The 25,424-nt window shown below is 44.2% G+C and overlaps 1 protein-coding gene across 4 annotated transcripts in view; it reads right to left on the bottom strand.

Annotated features, from left to right (window-relative positions):
- PIEZO1 (piezo type mechanosensitive ion channel component 1 (Er blood group)) overlaps positions 1-25,424 on the bottom strand; it is an 854,808-nt gene that overhangs the window by 255,813 nt on the left and 573,571 nt on the right. For all 4 annotated transcript variants that reach the window (XM_085638610.1, XM_085638612.1, XM_085638613.1 and 1 more), the window contains 4 exons: positions 20,310-20,458; positions 18,229-18,405; positions 14,593-14,699; positions 639-799 (listed from right to left, as the gene is read on the bottom strand). In XM_085638610.1, the coding sequence (XP_085494736.1) occupies positions 639-799; positions 14,593-14,699; positions 18,229-18,405; positions 20,310-20,458 (594 nt within the window). The remainder of the gene's footprint in view (positions 1-638; positions 800-14,592; positions 14,700-18,228; positions 18,406-20,309; positions 20,459-25,424) is intronic.

Raw genomic sequence — 25,424 nt, 5'->3', positions numbered from 1 at the left:
AAATAAGGTGGCAGGCTGATTTGCATATGGTTCCGCCACACTTGCAGAGGCACAGTGGGCAAAATAAATGATGAACTGCAAGGCAACCCAAGCAATTTCCAGTGGCTGAGACTTTTGCAGGCATTTTTTAATTGTCTTAAGTGCGAAGTTCATTCTGGGTCCAGAGCGATCTGTTACTTTCCAAGCGCAAACATTTGGGACCATCAACAATCTATAACACAGTCACAACAATCCATAACACACACCGCCTTGATGCTTCCACTTGCTTGTAATTTACCAAAAATCATTGGTATTCCACATCGTAAATTTACAAACATTTACACTAGCAACCCATGATTTGCAATCTGCAAGGTATCCATGTCCTCCATAATATATAAGGCTTACAGTAGCTCATGATGTAAACTGTGCATATCCAGCCATGCCCTCTCATGAATTTGCAGAAATAAATTTGGCGTAGTCAGCACCTTTTTCTGACCTGCACCTCAAAGTTCTTATATGTCAAGATTTGGTATGCTTGAATTGAGATAAACGGAGGGGTTGAGCTGGGTATAAAAATACATTTACCTAAGATAAAATTAGATTGTGAGGAGTTTGTTATTTGAACACAATCTGAAAGGTCTAAGCTTCTTTCCACTTACCTCTAGGAGGGCCACCCATACTGTGTAGAGAGCCACTAGTTTGAGGAGGTGCAGCTCTAGCAGCCTCCAGATAAAGGCCTGGATCTGGTGGAGGACACTGGAGAACTTCCCATAGAGGACCATCAAGCGTTCCATCACCAGGCCCCATTTACTTGGAACCTCTGCAGAATAGCAAAAATGAAAAAGCATTTAGACAAAAGACACAATCATCCAGGTCAGAACAAGGCAAATAGAAGATCTTCTACCTTAAATTTTCCACCAGGGCTGGATTGTTTAATAGTTCATAAAGTATTAGAATTAAAAAAAGGAGATTCAGGGCTATCCCTTTGCATGAAACACCAAAAATATATATATACATAAATAATTATAATTCTATTTGATAGCAATCGCTGTATGAAATTGATCTCCATAAAACTACAAACATATCGGTCACAATTTCTGTGGGTTCAATACAACTGCCTACCTAGTACATTACAGCAAATATGACAGACAGCCGTTTCTCGTAATAGAATGTGGAGACGTTTTCCCACACCCTTCATTGAGTATAGCCTAGATGATAGATCATAAGTGGGCATCTCTCAAATTTAATTCTCGCTCTCACTCTACCTCTGTGCTTCCGTTTCTTAATAAGCAATGGGGAGGCAGGTTGGCTCATTGCATTTTTTGGATGCCACAACTGTGACATCAGACAACCTGTCACACTTTGTATCAGCATAGGCACATCCCGGAGCCAAGTATAACAGTGGGCAGTTACACTTTTTGATCTGGCTTGACAACCCAACTGTCACTAGACCTTATCAGATCATCAGGAAAAGAACTTTAGGAAGCAGTACTGAGAGGCAAACTTAGGCTCTGCCCATACACGGATATTCTCTACAGGCTTTTGATGGGGCAAAGGATAGGAACTTTGTTGCGGTCATGTGCGGGGAGGGAAACTTCCCATTGCATGCAAAAGGGTATGTACCTCTGCCCGGAGTCTCCCACCTGCAAGTGATAGCCTGACCTTATTTTGGCATTAACAAACAAAAACCTGCATTCAATCTAGAGGACTGGGCCCAAAATCGACTTTGAGACCTTGTAGGGGCACCAAAAGATTACCCTTGGCTAGGCACAAGACCACCATTTGCATCCGTGATCATGGAGAGTCAGTGGTGGCGACATAATGCAGGGCTTTTTACCTGTTCAGAGATATTATTACGAGGCCTAAAGGCCTGCTTGAGTAAAGTTCCACTCGCCTGTCATAAACAAACCCTGCGCTGACTTCCCTCTGTGAATGTTGTGTGTGTGAACACGTATGTCATATGGTAGCAGTACTCCATATTGTTTGTGAGTGTCTATGTTTGCTTTTATCAGTGGGGTCCATTTTGGATCTCCTCTGGTCTGTCAAGACAACATGGAGATTGAGAAACATACCCCCGACAGTGGAAGTGCATTACCTGCATTCCTTGAGCATGAGGATGTAACCCTAGAAAACAAGTGTGCCCAGATGGAGACAGACTGCTGTCAGAAATTCTATGTGACCTTTTAGCAAGGGACTTTTGGTTAGTCCTTAAGCGCTGCTATTTGGTTAATGATAGGGGGATGATGCTGAGTCAGCACAGACAGTTGCTATTGAAAGAAGTTTCTGGGAAGAGACTGGGTCCTTTGTTTTTCTTGTGTGGCCATCCTGAAAGGTGAATGAGATCCAGGAGCAGAACTCTACACTTATTAAGCTCATCTTGTGGAGCCAGCATTAGCACTACCTGCAGTGAGGAGCCATCATCTTGCATTTAGAATGTGTCTGCGCTACTGAGAAAAGATGAACTATGAAAAGAAACAATGCAAAACTGTATCTAAACTCACACAGTGGATCTACACCCCTTGTCTGGAAAATACGATATAAAAGTGGGTCCTAAACTTCCCTACTTTGTTCCAGTCTGACCTGCCTCACTGCACGTGGAAAAGAGCCACTGTGTTCCAAGACTGGTATCACTGAAGGTGAAGGGAAAACTGTGGGTCTGCAGTGACCTTGGAGTAGCCTGCCTGCTAAGAGGGTAGGGGAAGGAGCCTTTTCCTGCAGGAGTCTGCCTGCCCGTGGAGAACCCAGCTGGCGAAAATGGTGTAAGGAGTAGTCCAGAGGAAGCAGAGTATGCGAGGGAGAGTGACGAGAAGATGCTTGAAGTGTCCTGAGTCCCCCTTCTTGTTGTTGAGTCAAGCATGACTGAAAAAGGCTCTTCTATGATTTTCCAGTATCAACCATGTAGCAAAGGCAGACGGATTATAAGATCACCACGGAGAAAGAGGCAGACGTTCTGTGCTGACTTACCTTTGTTGCACTTCAGTGATAACGCCAGTCTGAAGGAGGGAGATCTTTCCACTGCAACTGCTGGAGGCGTCCTTGTCGACTTGCGTCGGTGCCAGCCGGTTGACGGCTGAGAGGAGGAGACAGGGCTGGGTTGCTCAAACAAGCCCCAGTGAATGGAACAAATCACCCTGTGCCCCCTTTACCGGCACTCCTACACCCAGTGAATCTGAGTGCATTCCCAACCAGGTAATTCCATACACCTGAGACCTATAGATTGTGAACTATTGGCTAATAGAGATTGGTGGGACAATTTTTATCGAACATTGTTATTTCTGCACCTAAACTGTATAGTAATTTGCTATGGACTGATCTCTGGGTCACAGAATGCTAGGGTGTTGCTTTGTGAACTATTGGCTAATAGAGATTGGTGGGACAATTTTTATCAAACATTGTTGTTTCTGCACCTAAACTATATAGTAATTTGCTATGGACTGATCTCCGGGTCACAGAATGCTAGGCTGTTGCTTTGCTGTAACCTAGTGACCCTGAACAGAAGAGTTAATTGTGATAACTTCTAAGTTCTCATTCTGTGGGGAACTCAGTAGTGCATCTCTGTAGAGCTGCCTAATCCATGTGCACAATATGCAGTTCTGCTGCGATTAAAATTGTTATCCTTTTCTCATAGGACAATCACTGGGCTAGGCTTGACATAAAACAAATCATACCAAATCATATTGCAAGGTTTATGAGAAGTCACAAAGCTCACAAAACTGGTCACTTGTGTAAAATCACAAACATCCTGAGAAAATGTATTGCCACACACGTCCACTGTCACAGCACGCCATGGTTTGGGGTCTAGTTTCACCAATTTGGGCAAGACATTACTGAACAAATGGATGTTTCAGAAAACTGCAAGAATAAAAGTTTCATAATTCAGGATGAACAATACAGGCAAATAAATAAAAGTAGTAGGCAAGCTATCATTGGTAAACAGCAGTCAACACTGAGTAAGCTTGAGTTCTTCTCTACTGCCACTTCACTTGGTCCCAGTGCCACTAGCCTTTCAAAGCCACCAGCCTGTTGTAAATGCCTGACATTTTTATTAAGGCTCACTCTTCTCTACCACTTGGTGCACAACATGCGCTAAGCTCTATACATTACCGCTATCAGGGAAACCCTTAATCTGTTTTTTGCTCCGAGAAGTGCTACCTGCCTCTAGTTGCCTCAATCAAAACACTAATTCTCTTGTAAAAATATGTATAGTGGTCTGGGAACCTGATGATTTAAGTTTGCCAGTGTTCCTCTTAAGTATGAATGAAAAACAGAAATTACAGACTCTACAGTGTGCAGAGAAGTAAAGTAGAAACAATTTATAGTTTAAAATAAAGATGCTTAAGATTTGTGTTACCAGTCTTTCGTGGGACATGTAGAGCTAAAAAATAAAACACAACCCATCCGTACACATTGCACACTACAAAGATCTTGAGCAGAATTAAACTCACTTTACTTTCACATTATCCAACATAATGTTTTACTAAACTAAAAGCTATACAAATCTCTACTAACTATACACAGTCAACTAACACACTCAATTAATGGATGGAAATCCCACAACTGTGCGTGAAGTGCCCAACGATTAATAAAATGCTGACTGTGCCAAAATAATGGTGGAATGTGATATACAAATGATGGCTACATAACATAATATTTTGCATGACAAATTCAAACAGAAGCTTCAAAATGTAGTAATATAGTGTGGCCTAGACAGACTCACATTGTGTATTTTAGTGTTTTTTATAATAAACAGCTGCGGTGTAATCTACAGAGCCCAGCAGAAACACACCATCCAGACAGCTCACAGCGCTACGAGGCATAAGCAATGCCAAAACTGAGCTATGTAAACGCTAAGTTATACAACATAACAAACAATACTTCTACTATTCAAACAGTACTTAATGATATTATATGATAATGGCATTCTTAAAATGTAGGGCATCATTTAGAGTTTGAGGGAACTCCTACAATTTCAGTGGGAAACTCTAAAATAAAAGTGCAGAATCCACCAGTGGAACTTCCTCCAGCATAGGGGTAGTATTGTGGACTTTATTCAGCTGGTGGATTCTGATTTCATATTTAGAATTTCCACCAGAAATTTGAGGATTTTTCCTTCTTCTGAACTGCACATGAGGCCTTATATCTGGACAACTGTAGCAAATGCCAAACTTCTTTAAGGCTCCAAGAGGACCCAGCAGAAGGAAACGTGAAAAATAAAATGATAATAAACCATGATATTATGTTTTTATTTTTCTTACGGCGCTTGAGCCAGCCTAGGGTGGGGTGGGGCCACGATGACAGCAGGGTTAGAAGGAGTAGTGTACACTGTAAGTGTGCATCTCAGTTTGGCCGGCTGTCTATGGATGGCCAAACTGACACGCACACTTAGATCTCTGCACAGCCAGTTGGAGAAGAGGTACAGTCCCTGAGTGAGTGTCAAACAAGCCCGCTCAGACCAATCACGGTGCTGCTCTCATGCTGGCAAATAGTATTACCAGCATGACAGCAACGTCTCGATTTGCTTCTAGGAGCCTGCGCAGTGTGCACCAGCCCATGGGGAGTCGGGAGTCCGGACTGGAGCAGAAGAAAATGGAGATGGCAGCCGGCAGTGGCAGGTAAGTACTTTTTTATTTTTTGTCATTTACCCTCACCCTCTACCACTTGTCATTAATAGCAGCCGCTACTGTGGGTGAAGGGTCAAAAGACAAATACTAAAGGGCTACATCTTGTGCACCAGCTATGTTGCAGGCCCTTAAAATAGTCTTTAGGCCACTAACCTATATGCTATAAAGATGTTTAAAGAATGTGATTGTATTAGAAGCTTCCAATCAGAAATGTCAGACATGATTTACAAGTTGTTTTCACTTACACCCCCATGTAAATTCTGAAGGTTGTCACTCAGGACAAGTGCTTTACTGCTAGCAATTTTAAGGTTTCACCACTATACAAGACCCTTATTTTGATATCTGTAGATCTAAGCTTGGGTGAGATTTACTATTTGAAACTGAACTACTTACATAGTATTCTGACGACTGCATTAGCCTGACCTTGTAAAGGGAGGACCATGAATGAGTAATGGCAACCGAGGAGAAACTTTCAAATAGTAGAGATGCAGACACCACACCTATTTTTGAATTCATGAAATTAGCGGGCATGGTAAATCTAGTTCAGTAATTTAGACTTTAATGCCCAGTATGCTTGGTTCATCACGTCATCAGCTGTGCTCCCCTGTCTGCAGCAGTGGAATTACACTGGAAGCTAATTTACTATTCTTAGTTGTGAGAAAGAGACCTACTGTCTCCTACCAAAAAGGATATTTCCTGGCCATGTATTTGTTAACAGTTGAATTATGTTTGTGTGTTTTAAACAAGCAGTATTCCTGGCCATCCCATAGTGGTTAAGTGAGCTGTCGGCCAGTAAGCGCAGAGACTACGCCTGGATCGCTTGGCATCAACCTGACTTCCTGGCTTGTATCGCTTGGAATCAACCTGACTTCCGGGCCTGTATCGCTTGGAATCAACCTGACTTTCTGGTTGAGACAAATATCCGCCGCCATTTTGGGAGGTGCTCTAGTTGTCTGGAGCTTATTATGGCCATGGGTGGCTATTTAAAACAGATGCATGTACGTCTATGCAATATTCGATTGTATGAGGAAGTCCTAGTATTCATATGTGGTCAAGGCCTATGACCACAGTTCCTTGGGGCAACTTGCTGGTGTGACGAGCAGAGTGCGACCAACTATATTTGATTTATTTACGGCTCCCTTGAGCCAACGGGCTGACGAGCCTTGGACCTGCACCTGCGCGCCATGAGAGGTACTCTACCTGTTTTAATTACTTTTTGGCAGTCCACGCGGCACCCCTATACACTTACCTGCTCCCTGCTGACGAGAGGCAACTACCTCGAAACACGTGTCCAGGGATGGCTAATGCGACACATACTTTTCTATACACACCGTGGCATAGGCGTACTCGCCGTCGCCACTACATTGACCACAGTTCCTTGGGGCAACTTGCTGGTGTGACGAGCAGAGTGCGACCAACTATATTTGATTTATTTACGGCTCCCTTGAGCCAACGGGCTGACGAGCCTTGGACCTGCACCTGCGCGCCATGAGAGGTACTCTACCTGTTTTAATTACTTTTTGGCAGTCCACGCGGCACCCCTATACACTTACCTGCTCCCTGCTGACGAGAGGCAACTACCTCGAAACACGTGTCCAGGGATGGCTAATGCGACACATACTTTTCTATACACACCGTGGCATAGGCGTACTCGCCGTCGCCACTACATTGACCACAGTTCCTTGGGGCAACTTGCTGGTGTGACGAGCAGAGTGCGACCAACTATATTTGATTTATTTACGGCTCCCTTGAGCCAACGGGCTGACGAGCCTTGGACCTGCACCTGCGCGCCATGAGAGGTACTCTACCTGTTTTAATTACTTTTTGGCAGTCCACGCGGCACCCCTATACACTTACCTGCTCCCTGCTGACGAGAGGCAACTACCTCGAAACACGTGTCCAGGGATGGCTAATGCGACACATACTTTTCTATACACACCGTGGCATAGGCGTACTCGCCGTCGCCACTACATTGACCACAGTTCCTTGGGGCAACTTGCTGGTGTGACGAGCAGAGTGCGACCAACTATATTTGACCTATGAAAAGATTGTTTACCGGCCCGGTTTTCAATAGTTGAATTCTTTTTATATGTTTCTTTTAACTAGATGTACTTCTGGCACATGCAGTAGTGGTTAAGTGAATCGTCAGCTTGTAAGTGCTGGTTCTACTCCTGGATAGCTTGCGATTAACCTGACTTCCTTGTTGGGGCAAATATTTGGCACCATTTTGGGAGGCAATCAAGTTGGTTCAGGCTGATTATGACCGAGGATGCCTATTTAAAGCAGCAGGTGCTTGCTTTTCTGTGCATGCATGTCTGCGCCAAAGGTGTGCTAAAGGCAAGCCTGTCTCCACCAGTCCATGACCAAGCATCAACCGGTGGCCAGAGATATTGCCTTTGCAGAGGCATTTGCACGGCAAGTCACATTTGAGCTATACTACCAGTGGGCTATGTTCTTGGGCTTAATATTCAGTGCTAATAAATACTTGCTCAGCAGGGAAAACTTATCAAAGTACAAATGATTAGATACAGAGTTAATTGCATCTGTTGTGTATAACTGAATCCTGGTTAAAGGAAAAGAGTTTTAGGATTAAAACTAATTGGTGCCTCTGGTATATAAATGAGTGACTGCTAACAAACACGGAAAGGCAGGGTGGTGGGCTAGCATTAGTTGGGCAAATAGGAAAATGTGAGAAAACAGAGAAGAGATTCATGCCGATGTGACGGTACTATTTACAAGTCTGCCCGATCCAACTGGATTGATTTGGCATGTGTTTCTTTGCTATAGCCCCCCACATGGCTGTCTAAGTGCAGAATCAGATTGATTGAGTGCCCATTTAAGCCGTATCTCTTCCCTCAACATTAGAAATATTATTGACGGGGATCTAAATGCGCACTTTGATATGCCTACTGATATATAACAACCCAAATTCAAAGGATGACTTTCCCTGTTCAACTTTAGTGCACCAGAGCGTTATTCTACTCACAGGGCTGGACACATACTGGATATTGTATGCTGTGATAACAATTCCAGCATTTTTCAGCAATCATTTGAGGTACCTAGATCAAATCATTTTGTAATCCTGTTTGGTTGGGCTTTGAAACTGGAACCCTCCATTAAACCATGTGGCATTGTGGTGAAAATGGTGCATAACTGGTGACATACTGGCGAAGAGAATCATGAAAGATCAGATCCCTAGAAAACAAGATAATACTCCTGAGACGACACTCAACCACTGCAAGTGGTTGGTAAACTGCATAGATGAGTTGATCCCCTCTAAAAGCATACTAATCAGGGGAAGCACAGACAACAAAATGTGTTTGATGGAGGAATTGAGGCTAACAAGGCTTAAACTCCATAAGGTGAACAGATTGGTGCCGGGCTTATTTGACAGATGCTAAAATGTTGTGGCTTTCTTGCAACGACGAGTATAAAAGGCCATTAAATTAGCTAAAGCTGCTTTATATTCTGATGAAATCATAAGAGTTCCAAATAGGTCAAAGGCCCTGTTCTAGGTGACTGACTAAATGAGAGATGCCCCAGGTCAACAAGCAGGTATATGTTTTGCGATCATATACAATTTAATTTGAAAAGAAATTAAAAATATCAAAGAGCATCTTGTGTCGACCTCAGACAGTAATAATACTTCTATATCAATAGATTTGTGGACAAGGATCTCTAAAACATTATGCCAACTTGCTCAGCTGAATGATGAGAAACAGACCATCAGGCTCAGGAGGGCATATTCTACCAGCCAGAAGTTGTGAGAAGCTGAGGCTAGTTACGTATTCTGAGGTTCATCGTATAATTAACGACTCTATTGTCAGCCTCAGTTCCCAAGGAGTTGAAAATAGTGAGGATTCTTCAATTGCTGAAACCAACACTCAATCCAGAATGTTTAGAGACTTGTAGAACAGTATCCCAACAACCATATCTTGTCAAATTACTGGAACAAGTTGTATTTACTAAGTTTGCATCCTTGGTTGATCATCAGTCTTTTCCAACCTGTGCACACAGGCTCCTGTGCAGAATGTAGTACAGAACATGCAGTCAATGCAGTATTTGATGACCTACGATGCTCTTCGTACTGTGATATGCCAGCAGAGCTGATACTATTAGATCTATCAGCTGCATTTGGCAATATGGATCACTGGGTGTTCTTACATTGCCCTGAGAACTATGGTATTAAAGATTCAGCTATAAACTGGTTCCAAAGTTTTATGCTTGAGCGCACTTGGGAACCTGGTCCCTATTTATGTGAGGGAAGGCATTTGACATGAGGCATTCCACAAGGGTTGGCGCATTTGCCATTGTTTTTTCATCTTTATGTGATGCCACAAGTCCACATGACTCAGGATTGGGGATTAACTGCTCTGATGTATTCAAATGACAAGTCCTGTTTGTGGTGGATGGCAACCCTAGTGAAAGGGCTGCTAAGTTACAAAACTGCCTGGACCAGGCAGTTTTGTAATTTAGCAGCCCTTACAATGGTCAATGTCTGTAGGAAGGTGGATATCTGACTATGGTTACCCCCAACTTTTTGCCTAGTGTCTAGCTGGTTTTTCGACTTAGTTGGCCTGAGATCCTGCCATTCAGGGTCTCAGGCTGTCTGCTCTCTCTGTAAAATGGACTCCATGTACCCTAGGTACATAACCAATTGGTAAGGATCACCTTATTGGCCCCTGTACAGTGTACCTTAGGTACCCAGGGCATAGGTGTATCCTAGGCCTACCAGGGGCTGCAGCATGTATTATGCCACCCCTGGTCTGGCCTTCCAATCAGACACAACTGGCTGATCACTCAGCTGGGGCAAGGTCGTGTAATCACCCCTTGCTTAGATATAGTATGCCTATATCTACCCTTATATATAGACACATGTGTACCTATCAGTCACTCCTATGGCAGGCCTTAACAATCCTGGAGGCAGAGTGCTTGGTAACATGTGAGATGGTGCTCTAGCATGAGCTGAGCCTGTCTGCAGCTTTCGGAACCATGTCCTTATAGCTGTTCTATGATATAGCCTACCATATACTCTTAAAGTGCCTTATAATCTTAAACGGTTATGGTAACTATGGTTGGGCTGTATCAAAACATGTCGTGTAAGGTGTCTAACACTTTGGAATAATACCCCCATACCATTTCTGGTGATGAGGATATTATTCCTCCCTTCTAGAGGGAGAGACATGTTAAAATCCTACTTTGCTGTGTAACCTCTGACCAAAGCCTCAGCATCACAAAATGGATGCTGCTGCCACAGACACAAGTCTGACCTCCTGCTGCTGGGAGTGATCCCAGCCAGGGAGGCCTGGACAATAGGTTTCCTGCTTGGGGAGGTGCTAGCACCTCCCCAGACAGCCTTTAGTGTATTGGGGCAGGGTGGGCTGAAAGGAATGAGACATGCCTGGGGCACACAAGGTGTTCCTTGCATAGTCCAGTTCAAACCGGCGCTGGGGCACTCCAGCCCCAGCTCTGGCGCGAAACTGGACAAAGGGAAGTGGGTGTAACCACCCCCTCCCAGGTCCCACCCATAAGGCGTGACCTAGCAGGTATCCCAGCCCCCCAGATTAGTATAAGAGTGGGAGTTGGGCCTCAAGACTTTAGATTATCCTGAACCTGCAAAACTGAACAGAAACTCTGGACCTTCGACATTCGACGAAAGAAGAAGACTGAAGAATCTCCCTTGTAGCCAAGGAGTGGCTACCCTGTGCAAACAGGCACCATCAAGAGACTACCCTTTGCTTTGCCCACGTTCTACGAGGAACCGACTGCAGAGCCCGACCAGAGCCTTGACTTCCAGACTTCTCCGACCCTCATCCACATCTGCAGCAGAGCTGAGATCCGTGGAGGCGACGAGCGACGTGGGACCGGCTACCTGGAAAAAGTGGCTAGTAACTTACAGCGCAGCTTCTGAGGTACCCTCGAAGTTGTGCACTGGGGATTGAGAAGCCCCAACCCCAAGCACCATCTGCACCGAAGATCAGCCCCCCACACTCCACGAGTCCTGCGTGGGGCCCTTCAGCATTTTCCTGCTTGCCGCGTCTGTCCGGTTGCTTGCCCGCTGGCTAGTGGCCTCTGTGACGACGCACCCTGAAATCTTCTGCGCTGGTTTGGCTCCTCCAGACTGGCTCCGGCTTCTCTGCAAAGAAGAAGCACCCCAGACCTTCCTGGTCTGCACCAGAAGCAAGTCCTTCGTTCTACGTGGGTTCCGCTTGCCAAGGCTTGGTGAGTCCTAGTCCAACTTCGACGCCGCCGACAGCAAGAGCCTTTGTGGGACAGCTCGCCTCCTGGTCCTGGTCGTCCTCGACGCTTCCTGGTCCTCCTGGCTGCAGCGACAAGCTTCACCTTCACCTGCAACTCTTCACGACATCGCCTGGTTCCTTCCTGGTTCCACGTGGTCACTGGCTAGTGACCTTGACTCTGTCCCTTCTGCTTGCAGGTTTCTTCTCTTCTTGATCCCAGCCTTGGGATCCACCGGACACTCTTCACTGACTGCCTGTCAGCATCTTTCTTCAGGCATCCATAGGAGTCGACGACGAAAACGACGCATCTTCACCCCTATGCACCCGCAGCCTGCGGGCTAGGTAACTTGGGTACTCCGGTGCTCATCAGGATAGTGACTATCCTAGTGTCTAGTTTTCAAGTCTCAACTTCCTAGCTACTCCGGAAGTGTCCTAAATCTACCGTTTTCTAAACTGTACTATTGCTATTGACTTTTACGCATTACGCGTGAGTGTTTCCACTCTGCACACGAATCCCGTGGGCCTCCCACTTCCTAACTAACGCTAGTGTAGTGTAGCCCCAGCGATTGCCTAGGCCTAGGCCTATTCTATTTCCGTGACAGTGGTTCTTATACCACTTACTTAGTATATGGTTTGCGTGGCCCCTAGGGCCTAACTGTATTACTTACCTGTGTGACTTACTGTATGCATTAATGAGACTGTGTTGTACTTACCTCTAATCTCATAAAGAGTGCTGAGGGTTTGCTTAGAATAAATACACTTTATTTGATATATATATCTGTTGTGGTGTCCTTTCATTTGGTATTCAAGGGATTATATATGGTATCACAGCTGGCTTCACATGCCATTCAGAGTTTAGCCTAAGACTGCTCTTGTCCATGCTACCACTAGGATAGCTGGTCTATAAGGTTGACTTTACAACCAATCACCATAAGGGTATTTGGACTGATATAAGGTGTACACTATAACTAGTGACATCATACATCAGGTCAACTTCTCACAATGTCCAACACTGGATGTCTCAAAATATGTTACAGCTGAATGGGGGGAAAACAGAAACACTTCGACCCTTTCATTAATATGTATGTCACCATGCTTTTGGCCTGCTTCTCTCGGCTGGTAACCTACACCATGTTAATGTGTTACGAACCTAGGGAATCAAATTGGATTCAGACTGGACAATGATGGAAAAAGAATCAACACAACTGTCAGGATCAATTTCTTCCAACTGCGAGTTCTGAAATAAATTATCCATCTTTTCTCTGTCCATCCAAAAGTACAGATTATCAGCGCCTTTGTCTCTGCTAGGCTGGATTATTGTAATTCAACATATCTTGGTCTAGCATCACAAGCACTTTATAATTTACAGATAATCCAAAACTCAGCAGCTAGATTGGTTTTAAACATTGAAAAGATTCAAATCTATCTCGGAGGGTTAAGTCAAACATCATTGGTTACCAATTAGCCAAAGGATTAAATTCAAACCCCTGTGCCTTGTATGTATAGCACTTTACATCTGTAAAAGCAGCCCCTTTACTAAACGATTCTCATGCTATATCCGAGATGCAACCTACACTCAGAAAAGGCCTTCTTATTGAATGTTCCCAGGTTCCACAGAGCAACTCTGGGAGGGAGATGTTTTCAGTGATTGCAGCGAAATTATGGAATACTCTCCAGAGGAGTCTGCGGACAAAACCTCTTTGGTGAAGGTATAGGAAATTGGTAAAAAGTTGGCTGTTGGCCCTATAGAAGGGACCAGCTGTTTTTTTCTCGAATAACGATCATTGGCAATTAACGCCAGATGCCCTAGGATGCATGTTAGCGCTCTACAAATTACCTTGAAACTATTCTAACTCCAGTCCTACAATATTTGGAAGCAGTGTAACTTTTCTCATACTTGTCCAGCCGGATCTTTACCTATAACATCCCCCAAACAGAGGAAATGAGCACCAAAATATTGCAACATGTTGCCGAGGGGCAACCTGAGCTACTGCTGCATGAGGGTGAACCTGAAGTCAAAAAGTAGGAATGCTGACTCACCTCACAGACACACTCTGGTTTATGGCAATAACTGATGACCCCCACATAGGGGGAGCCCCATGGCAACACGCCCTACATTACCCACACCCCAAACTCTGTTCTGAGTCCTTTGGCATCCACACACTAAACAAGCAATGTCTTTGAGACACACTTACACTTTCAAACATTTTTCATACATTCTGATCCAATAATTAAATGTATCTGGATGTTGTTGCTGAGTCACGCCCAGTCTGTCATGACATGACATGCATTTTCCTTCCACTACCCTACAAGTCAGTTGCTTTCATCCATGCTTTCCCGCTGTTTCACTGCTTTTGTATCTTTCTCTTCTTCTTGCCTACCTAGCTTTCTCTCTCTTGTTCGGAGTAAAAAATCTAAGGAAAATTGTTGCGGTCTGAAAAATGAGTAGCTGTGCTTACCGCCTCCAGCCAAAGGCACAAACTAAGCACTTCTCAGTCCCACAATTGTCGCAGAGAGAATCTGGATCCAAACTCTGCAGGCGTGTGTGTGTGTGTGTCTAGGCAATGCACCATCAGTACCATCAGGTGTCAGTGAACACCTTATTCATGCATACCACAACCTCAGGTGACCCTGTAAACGTCACCTGACATTCTCACATCAGGCATACATCTGATGCCATATGAAAAGCAACACATGGTGGTCAGGCTTTTGCAGTCAGTGACATTAAAACTCTTGTGTCATCATAACGTTACCTTCCTCAGCCAACTCTGTATCGGCAAGTTCAGTGTGAATGGCTTCTTCTTGGTTGGAGGCGGCAGGCTCCATGTCAGCCAGTAGCTGGCTTTCCGTCACAGGGTCACTGTTTGGGTAAATCACAATAATGCAGCTGTGACACAGAAAAAGTCTCCGCATTGATGAAAACCCAGAAAAAGCCTTGACTGTAACAACTAAGGGTGTCAGACTGCAGGTGAGTGGGGTCGCCAGTTCATTGCAAGCGGTTTGTCAATAGATTTTATGCTAGGGACAGGACTTTACACTTTTGAATTGGTCACCAGGGTAAGTGTTCAGATGTTAGAATTGGCAGGATCGATGGGTTGTGGTGTGAGGCAGAATGGTGCAAATGCCTTGCTTGGTCAGGAACTAGACGAGTGCAGGTGTTTAGAGAAAGACAAGCTTCTGCTAAGCGACCTCTGGTGCCAAGTGAGAAGAAGGTTGTGTAGATCGAACCTTTTCACGATTAGGCAACATTGTTTTCACATGGCGAGTTCCTATTTGCCAAACGCAAATGTGCCAGTCAACCTTTTGAGCCATGAAACAAGTCTATTTATGGGATTTCGAATATTTATGGGATGTGCCAAACCCAGCTGCCACATGTGGGATATCTTACATCTATGTGCAGGGCCACTAATTGTGTGGCAGGGAAGGACCCAACTACGCAGCAGGGTTGACTAAATTGTGCAGCAAGAAAAGGCAAATTATGCAGCATAATGCAGTACTCTTTTTGTTATACTATTACTTTGATAATTAGTCACTTTTACACATATTAACACAGTCGGGGCAAACCTTTTGCCTCATTAGTTTTAACACTCAAATACAGGAAAAGGGAACAGAAAGGTGACCAGTCAACATTTGCAATGGGCAATGGGCATTCCTCTTTACAGCAACTTGTAGCCACATTTTTAGTAACTTAAGATACATCTGAGATAGAATCTTTTTTTTAATGATCTGATTATGCAGCAGATGACGCATTATGCAGTGAATGCAGCAAATCCATAATTATGTGGAAAACTACAGCAGCCCCAAAAGTGCATAATTCTAGTGGCTCTGCCTATAGGCCATCAATACCACAACTTTTACATAGGAACCGAGTATCACTTGAGTATAATTGGTAACCTGTGTTTTTACACTACTATCCATGAGTAACAGTATCAATTCAATATAATATACCTTTATTCGGTCTAAAAACAATAGGCCATAAAAGTACATAGAAATATTGCACATAGCTGTAACAGTATATGCTGTTGTCAAAATGTGTTACTAATACGTCACAATAGTTCCACAGAAAGTCCTATACAAATTCCCTTTTTTTTGCCTCAAAATTAACTTTAATCAGCCTCATAGTTTACCTTATGTTGAAACATAATTCTAGTGATCGTGGATAATAGTTGTAATTAAAACAACTTTCTAAGTCATCCAAGTCAGAAACAATATCCGACCAGTCTACGAGTTCAGGGCAAACCTCCCAGCTGAAGCCATGATATAGTATAGAGAAGAAATAACACTCCCGCAAGGCATTGAGACGTGAACACATCAGGCTCCCATTCTTCTGCTCTGACCTACGAGTGGCCCTACAATGCTTGATTGGGAATTATTTTCTTTTCTTTGTTAGACACAATTACTGACTCTGATCTTGGGTGTTTCCTTAAATCTCTGACAGAACTTGTGCTATTGTTTACCAGACAACTAGTGCTTCAATGTTCAAAAATTACTGCAGAATTACACCTCGGTGTTAATTAAATGTCCAGTACGTATGTAAGTCCATATGTAGGTGTAACTGTGTATCGCTTACAGCACACATTTTACTGAAGTAAATCCATGTAATCCATGACTCACTGGCAATAATATATTGTGACTGCATGAGTCATTGTCGAATACAACCTGCACGGTGTTTACATGTTGGATTTTATCAAACCCCACCTTTCCTGCACATTGTTCTTGCACACAAATTGGCCTCGTACGCGACTTATAAAAATTAAAAATAGATTTTTTTTAAAAAGAAAAAATCAGAAAACGGATCTCACGGTGCAAGCCTGTAGTTCCATTCCGGACATGCATCACCTGCCTGATTATTTGCTCGATTCAGAAAAATATATATCCTTCCTGTTTCTTTATAATGTGTTTTTAGAAGCCAGATGGTCTGACCAGATGTTGAAGCCTGTGGTATTAAGTTTTTGTGCCAGATAAAAATTGGCTACTTTATTTTCAAAAGGGCAGTTCAGACATTAAAGCCAAAATTGTAATTAGGGCGAAATCACACAAGCATATTTTCTCCCTCACATGCAGACGGTGCCCTGTCGTTTCCCGCACCACAAATGGGTATATGACTTTCACACGTCAATCCTTGCAGACTCAAATGGTTATTATGGTTTCTTGCGCATTGAAAGATGTGCTGATGTGTTGACGTTGTTCGGACTCACACAAGAGGTCAACATAAAGCAATGACTGTGCCTTTCTTGATGCCTGAATGCCAGGACTCTGGAAGTATGCGAGAGCAGTATGTGTGCGCCGACAGTGACTGCGAAGTTGACGCTGAAGCCACAGGAGCTTGTCTTGAGGATGTTGTTATTGCAGCACATGGGATGGAAGTTATAGGGCCAGGTGTGTGTTTCCAAGACGATGTCTCAATGTGAGAGCTGATCATCAGTATGGTCCTCCCCTTTATTGAAAGCCAGGCGCCAGACGCCAAAGCCCATAATTTTTGAAAATACTGGAGACAATTCTGGAGACAGGACAAAGACTTCACCTTCTTTTGAGGATATCATTTCTAGATGCACTTTGTTTGACTTTGATCTTTTCTACCATCCTCAAAATCTACCTTTGTTTGATTATCTTAGGGATCGTACAATCTACACACTTTGAATCCCATATGTCCCATGGTTTGGTTTGATGGCAGGAGATACACACAGTGGTCTGGCAAGTCGGACTCAGACATCTTTCGGAAGCAGATTTTTTTTTTTTTTTTTTAAAAGGTCTGCTCTTGCCAATCAATGTCAAGTCTGGTATGTAGTCAACTTCAGCATCGTCAGCAACGCAGATCATCAAACAGTTCTTTCACGTTCAAGATGACCAGGCAGAATATTACAATGGTGGAGAGAAAAAATCTAATCATGTGGTCAAAGCCAAAAGGATTTGGGGTATCCGCGAATATCGCAAATCTTTATAGATCACGCACAAAGCCAATTAAAGCAGATTCTTTTTTTTTGCTAGCCAAAGAACTAGTAAAGTAAAACTGCCTCAGGGAGCAGAGGAATGAAAAATATGTACCTATAAGAAGGCCATGAGCCATGTCCCTCCTACTCCTAATCCCTCATATCAGGAATGACACAAAATAGATTGTGCTGTATGCCATGCCATACCTTTACCCCACTCTTTCCAATGAACACATACTGTAGGATATGCGCTCCCTAATCATGGTTTCATGTGCACAACCTGGATGGTGCATCATGTCCACTTTCCAATTCACTCATTCATCCATCCATCCATCCGCCCCGACTTATCTTCCCTTATCTCACTGTCTCATTTTCCCTCCCCTTATAGTCCTGTGAGACCCATTTTCGGGCTCACCCACCCCTACTTTGTGTCCCCTTTCTCCTGCTCCATGTTGCTACCTGTGCATGGGTTGCCAGATCTCCGGGATGGGTATCTGGGCCAGGTCCGTGATGCGCATGAAAGGACGGTGAAAGTAATGTAGCTGTAGGATGCAGGCCAGGAGGAAAAAGCCTGGGATGAGAATGCTTGAGAAAAGCTCGGTCACACTAAATTGCTCCAAACCCAAATCTCCCAACCTGCAGAATAGAAACAAAAACAATTATTTCATTGTATATATAGATATTAATAACTAGTTTTGTATCTGCAAAGCACAACATATTGGAGAGCAAGTGCCATGTATAACATACTTTTCGTCACCTGCATGCTGTGAGCTGATCCACCACTCAGTGCCTGGGAGTTAACTATGGCAAAAGGTTACATCGAGCCCTGGAAGTAAAATCCTCCATGGCAGGGTAAACCCTTCGCAATCTGCCCTCTTCCTGGAGATTCTATCAATGTCCTTACCTTCATGCCATAAGCTGCTCACACTGTCTCCAAGGGCCCAACACACCACACAGTCTGCCCATGCATCCTGAAGTTCCTAAACTGTCCAGGTGTTCTAAGCTTAAACCAGATGTTAAAGGATAGTTGTGCGGGAACTTTGGAAAGGAGTGGCCTAGGCCACCCTACTCGAGCAGTGAAAGGCATTCTTCTCCTACTTATCCTGGACATACAAGAAAAGGCACCGGACTCTCCTCACCTTCAAGAGAGAACAGTGGAAGTCATCAGAGTTAGAGAAATAGAGGCCACTAGACGCCCCACCATACAGAAGAGTAATGGAAGAGTCCCCACTCTACTGCCTCTCCCTAGAAGAGCACAATGGAAGTCACACCAACACCCAAAGGCACTGCCAGAATCTCCAATCAAAAGAACAAATGTATAGGGCACGGTTTATCTGTATATCGCCCTGACTACGTCAGTCACTTTGGGGAACTCTGAAAATTTATGTGCATTCTGAGCTAATTGGGTGGAGGATTTGCAACATACAACACATCTTTAAAAAGGAACTACCACCAAACTATATTATTTTTCCTAAATAAAGTTCCTCATGGCTCGCTATCACCTATCTTCTTGGTTACTTTTTTAACACAATGTGATTAAGAATAAATTAAAAGTGCTTTGTTCGGGGACAATGCCTGCTTATCTTTCTTTTAGCAAAACAGTGTGGCCCATCAGCCCATGGACTGGCCATAGGGGGTGTGCCCAAGGGTCAGAATGTTGTCCTTCAGAACATCAACTCATCTTTGCTCTTGACACCTGTGTTATACAAAGGCCAGTGTTCACTCGCCCCATCAGAAGAATGGAAGCACAGGCCCAGTTCCATGAAAAGATGTTGTTTGACACATATCTCTGTGCCCTAGAGGCAGCATCGGATACTAGGGCTAATTGTAGGGCAAAGTGATTCTAGGCAGCCACCTAAGATGACAATAGAGAGTGGGCACCAGATTGGTCTGCCACTAAAAGCATCCAATGTTACTAGCATGATTTTGTGAGGAGTGTGCAGAGGCAGACCCCCTTCTACAAGGATGTCCCTTACATAGAAATTCTGTAAAAAGGAGTCTGCAGAGGTGCTCCCAAATTCCGAGGAAAAACAACACTTTGCCTAAGATGAACAACTTCCCTACATCAATCCTACGGGCATCTCAACAACAATTGACTGCTTGAATGTGAAATATGCAACTTTCCCTTATTAAATGGGGATGTCCTACAATAAGGAAAGAATCTACCACAGAACCAGCTCTCTGCACCTAATTAATCTAAGTACTGCGCTCATTGGTAAACTATGTTATACAGTTCTCTGGCTCAGGGAGTAAAACTGTGAAATGCAAAGATGTGCAATGAAATCATATGGCATACTCAAGCCTTCCTACAAAAACTGTTCATCTGACAAGGTTCCCCCAGGACGTGGGGAATTTCAAACAAATCATTAAAGTACTTGCTATAACCCTACTGAATAACTGACTTGACCTCTCCGCCCTTCGGCTTTCTATTTGCTAAATAATTTGGCGAGAAAGAACCAACATATAAAGAACCCCTCAACTCAATGAATTTGCCAACAAGCTACAGGACAAGTCCTGTGCACCTCACACCCATGACTTACTGCTCATCTGTGAACGTAGTGAAGTTCTTCCAGTACATGGGAAAATCCTCAAACTGGAAGGTGTAGACTGCAATGAGCACCAACATGGTGTAAGCCACCACCAGCCACCAGAAGACCTTCAGCAGCTTCCGCCAGAGGGAATAGTACACCTGCAGGAGTGAGCATCGTAGAGAGAGACATGACATTTCTGACGCCAAACTTCAAAGCCTCTGTCCCAAACACTGACACACTCATCTCAACCCCAAACCTCCATCAACCCTAGAAGACGTTCTAGGCACAAATCCTGTAAGCCAAACCAAAAGTCTAACCTGTAGGATTCTTGTATCCACTATTAAGGACCCCTCCCTTGAGATGGGGTTTCTAAAGAGACCAACAAGTGTCAGATACATGCCATATTTTCATGATATTCACATAGAGTTTACATACAATGAATGTAAATGGAACCCCTTACATAGTCAACAGTTCTCTTGAAAATCTGGCAGGAACGTGGCCTTCCTGGAATGATTCAGGTCACTAATGCCAAGCTTTCCATCCATCCACTTTGAAGGATTTTTAACCCATCAACCTTTTTAAATGTCCTACCAATATCTTCTTAGACTCCATCTCCACCAACCCTAAAGGATGACTACTGCGACAACACTCTTGGTCAAAAATGTTTAATGTAAAACCAGATATTAAAGATTTATTAGTCACATAAGATTAAAAAATGCTACATACCCTGGAAGAATCGGTTTGTAGCGTGTAGTGATGTAGATTTACATGCTTCACCTACCGCTGCCATGTAGAGCTAGGTTAGGAGGTTTGCAAAATGTTTTTCTTTGAAGACGTCTCTTGAGTTACAAGATATGGTGTGACTCCTCCCTTGGTGTACATTGTGCATGAGCACTGACTCCATGTTAAGTGGGTGAGCGTGTGATTGGAAGGTGATTGTAAGTTAGGTGTGTAAAGACTAATGTGCAGTGAAGTTCAGTAAGTAAGAGATCTAAAAAAAAAACATGCTTCTAGGGAGGAGAGCAGGTGCATAGGAATCTCTACTTACATTATAAACAGATGTTTACAGGGTAAGTAGCATCTTCCGCTTGTTACATGTGTGACTGTAGATACACATGCGCACAAGAGACTGTAAAGCAGTGTCACTTAGATATGGTGGCTAGCGTGTAAATTATGCAGATGTTCACCTGTTGGTGGGCTAAGACATCTACAGAATAATGCTTGGTAAAGGTGTGTGGTGTTGACCAAGTGGCCACCTTACAAATGTACGCTAATGGGATAGTTCCCAGAAAGGCCATGGTTGCTTCTTTGTTTCAGGTGGCATGCACCCTTGGTGGAGAGGGTAGAGCTCTCTTTGTTTTATGATGGGAAGTTTGAATACATGTAGGTATACACCCAGCTATGCCTGATTTGGAGACTGGATATCCTCTTTGAGGTTGGTGCTGTAAATGTAGTACATAAGAGTTCTTTTGACATACAATTTGTGGAGTGCTCTTTCTCAGAGTCAGGTTGTGGGAAAGTGCTGAGCAGTATGGTTTGGTTTAGGTGAAGAGGTGATACCACCTTAAGGAGGAAATTAGGATTGGTTTTAAGAACATCTCTGTCCTTGTGGACTTGGATTTATTTATTTATTTATTTATTTTTGGTATTTATAAAGCGCAACACTCATCCCATAGGATATCACGGCGCTGTAGGAAAAGAAGACTACTGAAACTGTGGTGGGGGGTTAGTTTTTGGGAAAGAGATGAGTTTTTAGTTTTTGGCGGAATTGGAGGTAGTTAGTGATGTGTCTAAGGTCCACAGGTAGCTCATTCCATCTTTTAGCCGCCAAGTATGAGAAGGCGCGTCCACCAGTCCTTACTTTGTAAATACGCTTGGGTTTCGCCAGAGCTGAGTTGTTGGATCTTAGATTCCTATTGGGGATATAGAATTCAAGTTTCTCTTGAAGGATGATGGGGCCTGTTTTATGAAGGGCTCTGTGTGCAAGGCAGAGTAATTTGAAGGTTGTCCTCTGACGCATTGGTAGCCAGTGAAGTTTTTTTAGGCATGCAGAGGCCGAATCTCGCTTGCCTTTGTTACAGACCAGTTTAGCTGCCTGGTTCTGCAAGACCTGTAGGCGGGAGAACAGTTGTTCGTTCATCCCGTCGAACAGGGCATTGCCGTAATCCAGGCGGCTAACCAGGAGGGCCTGGGTGATTGTGCGTCGACAGTCCAAAGGTATCCAGGAGAAAATTTTTGCCAAGAGTTTGAGAATTGCAAAACCTTTGCCCCAGAGTATGCGGATGTGATCTTTCATGGACAGGGCGTCGTCCATCATGATACCAAGATTTCTGGCATACTGTTTCGGGACGGGGGCTGATCCCAGAGACGGGGGCCACCACGTGTCGTTCCATGAGAGTTTGGCTCCTCCAAACAGTAGTATCTCCGATTTTCCGGCATTTAATTTTAGGCAGTGGTTGCGCATCCATTCTGCCATTTCAGAGAGACAGCTGTGTAGTTTTTTCTTAGTTGTTTCCGACCCTTCCATTGTCACCATCAGCTGAGTGTCATCGGCATAGGAACATATGCCGATGCCCCACTTTCTTCCAATGTCAGCCAGAGATGAAACGTAGACATTAAAGAGAGTGGGGCTTAGTGAGGCCCCTTGTGGGACTCCACAGCCGATGGGACAGGGTTTAGAGTAAAATTGGCCCATGTGCACAGCTTGGGTGCGATTGCTAAGGAATGATTTAATCCATCTTAACGCTGTGGATTGCACTCCTTTGCTCAGGAGGATGTTTATTAGGCAGTCGTGTGATACCGTGTCAAACACCGCTGACAGGTCTAGCAGTATCAGGGCCACAGATCCCCCTTGGTCTGTGATGCATCTGACACTGTCCGACACTGCCAGCAACGTTGCCTCGGTGCTGTTATTGGCTCTAAAGCCGGTCTGGGAGGGGTCCAGAAGTGAATTGTCTTCCAGGTATTTGGACAGTTGTATATTAACCATTTTTTCCAAAGCCTTGGAGAGGTAAGGGAGCTGGGAAATTGGCCTGTAATTCTCCGGGTTGAGGATATCGGATCCGGCTTTCTTCAGGAGGGGAATTACAGATGCGTGCTTCCAGGTTTCTGGAAAAGATGCGGTGGTGAGGGACTGGTTAAAAAGTTTGGTGACGAAAGGGCAAAGTGTCGGTGCAATTTCAGAGAACACAAAATAAGGACATGGGTCTGCAGGAGAGCCTGATCTAATTGTCTTTAGAACCGATAGTACCTCGTTTTCAGAAAGTGGTTGAAAATTGGTTAGACGTGGGGGATTGCCTGCGTCCGGATGGACATTATCCTTGTCTGATATTGACGAATTTTCATCGGGGTTATCGGGCAGGGAAGAGGAATGTGAAGGGGTGAAAGTGGAATAAATTTTATTAATCTTCTCGACAAAGAAGGTGCTGATACGTTCGCAGGCCTCAGTTGAGGGGGTGAGGGTTTGTGAGGTGCTGGATGGATTACTAAGCTCCTTTACAATTTTGAACAGTTCTAAGGGCTCCTTCAGTGAAACACTTGCAGTTCACTCACGTGTCCAGGAGAGGTGATAATCACCAGGAAGGCAACTTTCCAATACAGAAACTGAAGAGGGCATGAATGCAGAAGTTCAAATGGTGGTCCCATGAGCCTGAGCAGGACTACAGTGACAATCTAAATGGGAGCAGGAGGCACTCTAGGGAGTATCACTTTCTTGTGGCACTCCATGAAGGCGTTAATTAACAGAATTTTAAAGAGGGACGAATGTTCCCTATTCTGCATGTAGGCTGCGAGTGTAGCTAAATCTAAATGAATGGAGGAGTGGGTGAAGCTTGATTTTTGCAAATAATACCCTGCACACTAGGCTTTAATCGGCCCACGTTTTGGGAAATGCAGTGGTGAATGAACATTTTCCATTTTGACGCATAACATGCCAGAGTCGTGGGATGTTGGGCTTCCTTTAGGATGGACATACATTCCTAGAGAAGGCTGAGTTATTCGAATTCTAGAACCCCAGGTGCCAAATTGGAAGTGTAAGCTGCCTAGGATCCGGATGCCTGACTAAAACTTGTCCAGCTTGAGCAGTAGTCTCGCATGAGGGTTGATGTGCCAAGGTTGTCTGGTCCAAGTTTAAGGTACGAAAATGAGGATTAGTGATGTGTGCCTGAATCTAGTGATCACATATTGAAGCAGGGGGAGAGGTGGAAAAGCAAAGGTAAATATCCCTGACCAGTTCATCCATAGTGCACTGTGCAGTGTATTCTGTGAGTGTGGGTACCTGGAGGCAAAGTTTGGGCATTTTGTGTTTGTTGGGGTGATAAAAAAAAGTCTGTCTGTGTAATGCCCAAACAATGGAAGTGCCTGTGAAGGACCCGAGGGTAGAGTTTCCACTCATGGATGTGTTGATGCTTCCTGCTGAGCAAGTCTGCAAAGGTGTTGTCCACCCTCAGGAGATACTCCGCCATGAGGTGAATACTGTGGTGGAGTTCCCAATGTCACATCCCCTGGGCTAAGTGAGGCAGCTAAGGGAACTGTGTGCCGCCCTGCTTTTGTGGGTAGCACATTGAGGTGCTGTTGTCGGTCTTTTAGGACTAGAGGAGCATGAGGGACTTGTAATAAGACTGTCCGGGTTAAATGAACATCTAACAGCTCCAAGTAGTAAATGGGGATACCCTGCTGTTGCAAGGGCCACATTCCCTTTACAGTCATGCTCTGGAAGCTGTGTGCCAAGGCCTGAGAGAGGGTTGTCTGGGGTGATGTTCTCTTGCTGTACTGAGTCTGTAAAAGGCCTTACTCCCAAAACGTTGTTGCATTTCCACCATTGCAGTGTTGTCTGTACCAACACTAGATCTTCCCAATGACCCTCTTCTTGGGATCTTGGGACCTTAGAACCACAAGGCACTATCGGAGAAGGTGAATGAGAAACCTTGTGTGTGGAACAATGGTGATTCAAGAGGCCATCATTTCTAGAAGGCGCATGATAGTTCACACTGTGAGCTGATGATTTGGCTGAAAAACAGGAAGCACCTGCTGAAAAGCTTGGTCCAGATAAGCTTTGGCAGCTTGGATTTGTACAGGCTTCAGGAGGGACTTGGTAGCGATTATGATGAAGCCCTGAATGTAGAG

This window comes from Triturus cristatus, chromosome 12 (genome assembly GCF_964204655.1).
Source record: "Triturus cristatus chromosome 12, aTriCri1.1, whole genome shotgun sequence".
Lineage (NCBI taxonomy): Eukaryota > Metazoa > Chordata > Amphibia > Caudata > Salamandridae > Triturus > Triturus cristatus.
Note: the sequence above shows the minus strand (reverse complement) of the source record. Positions and strands in the feature narration are given on the sequence as shown.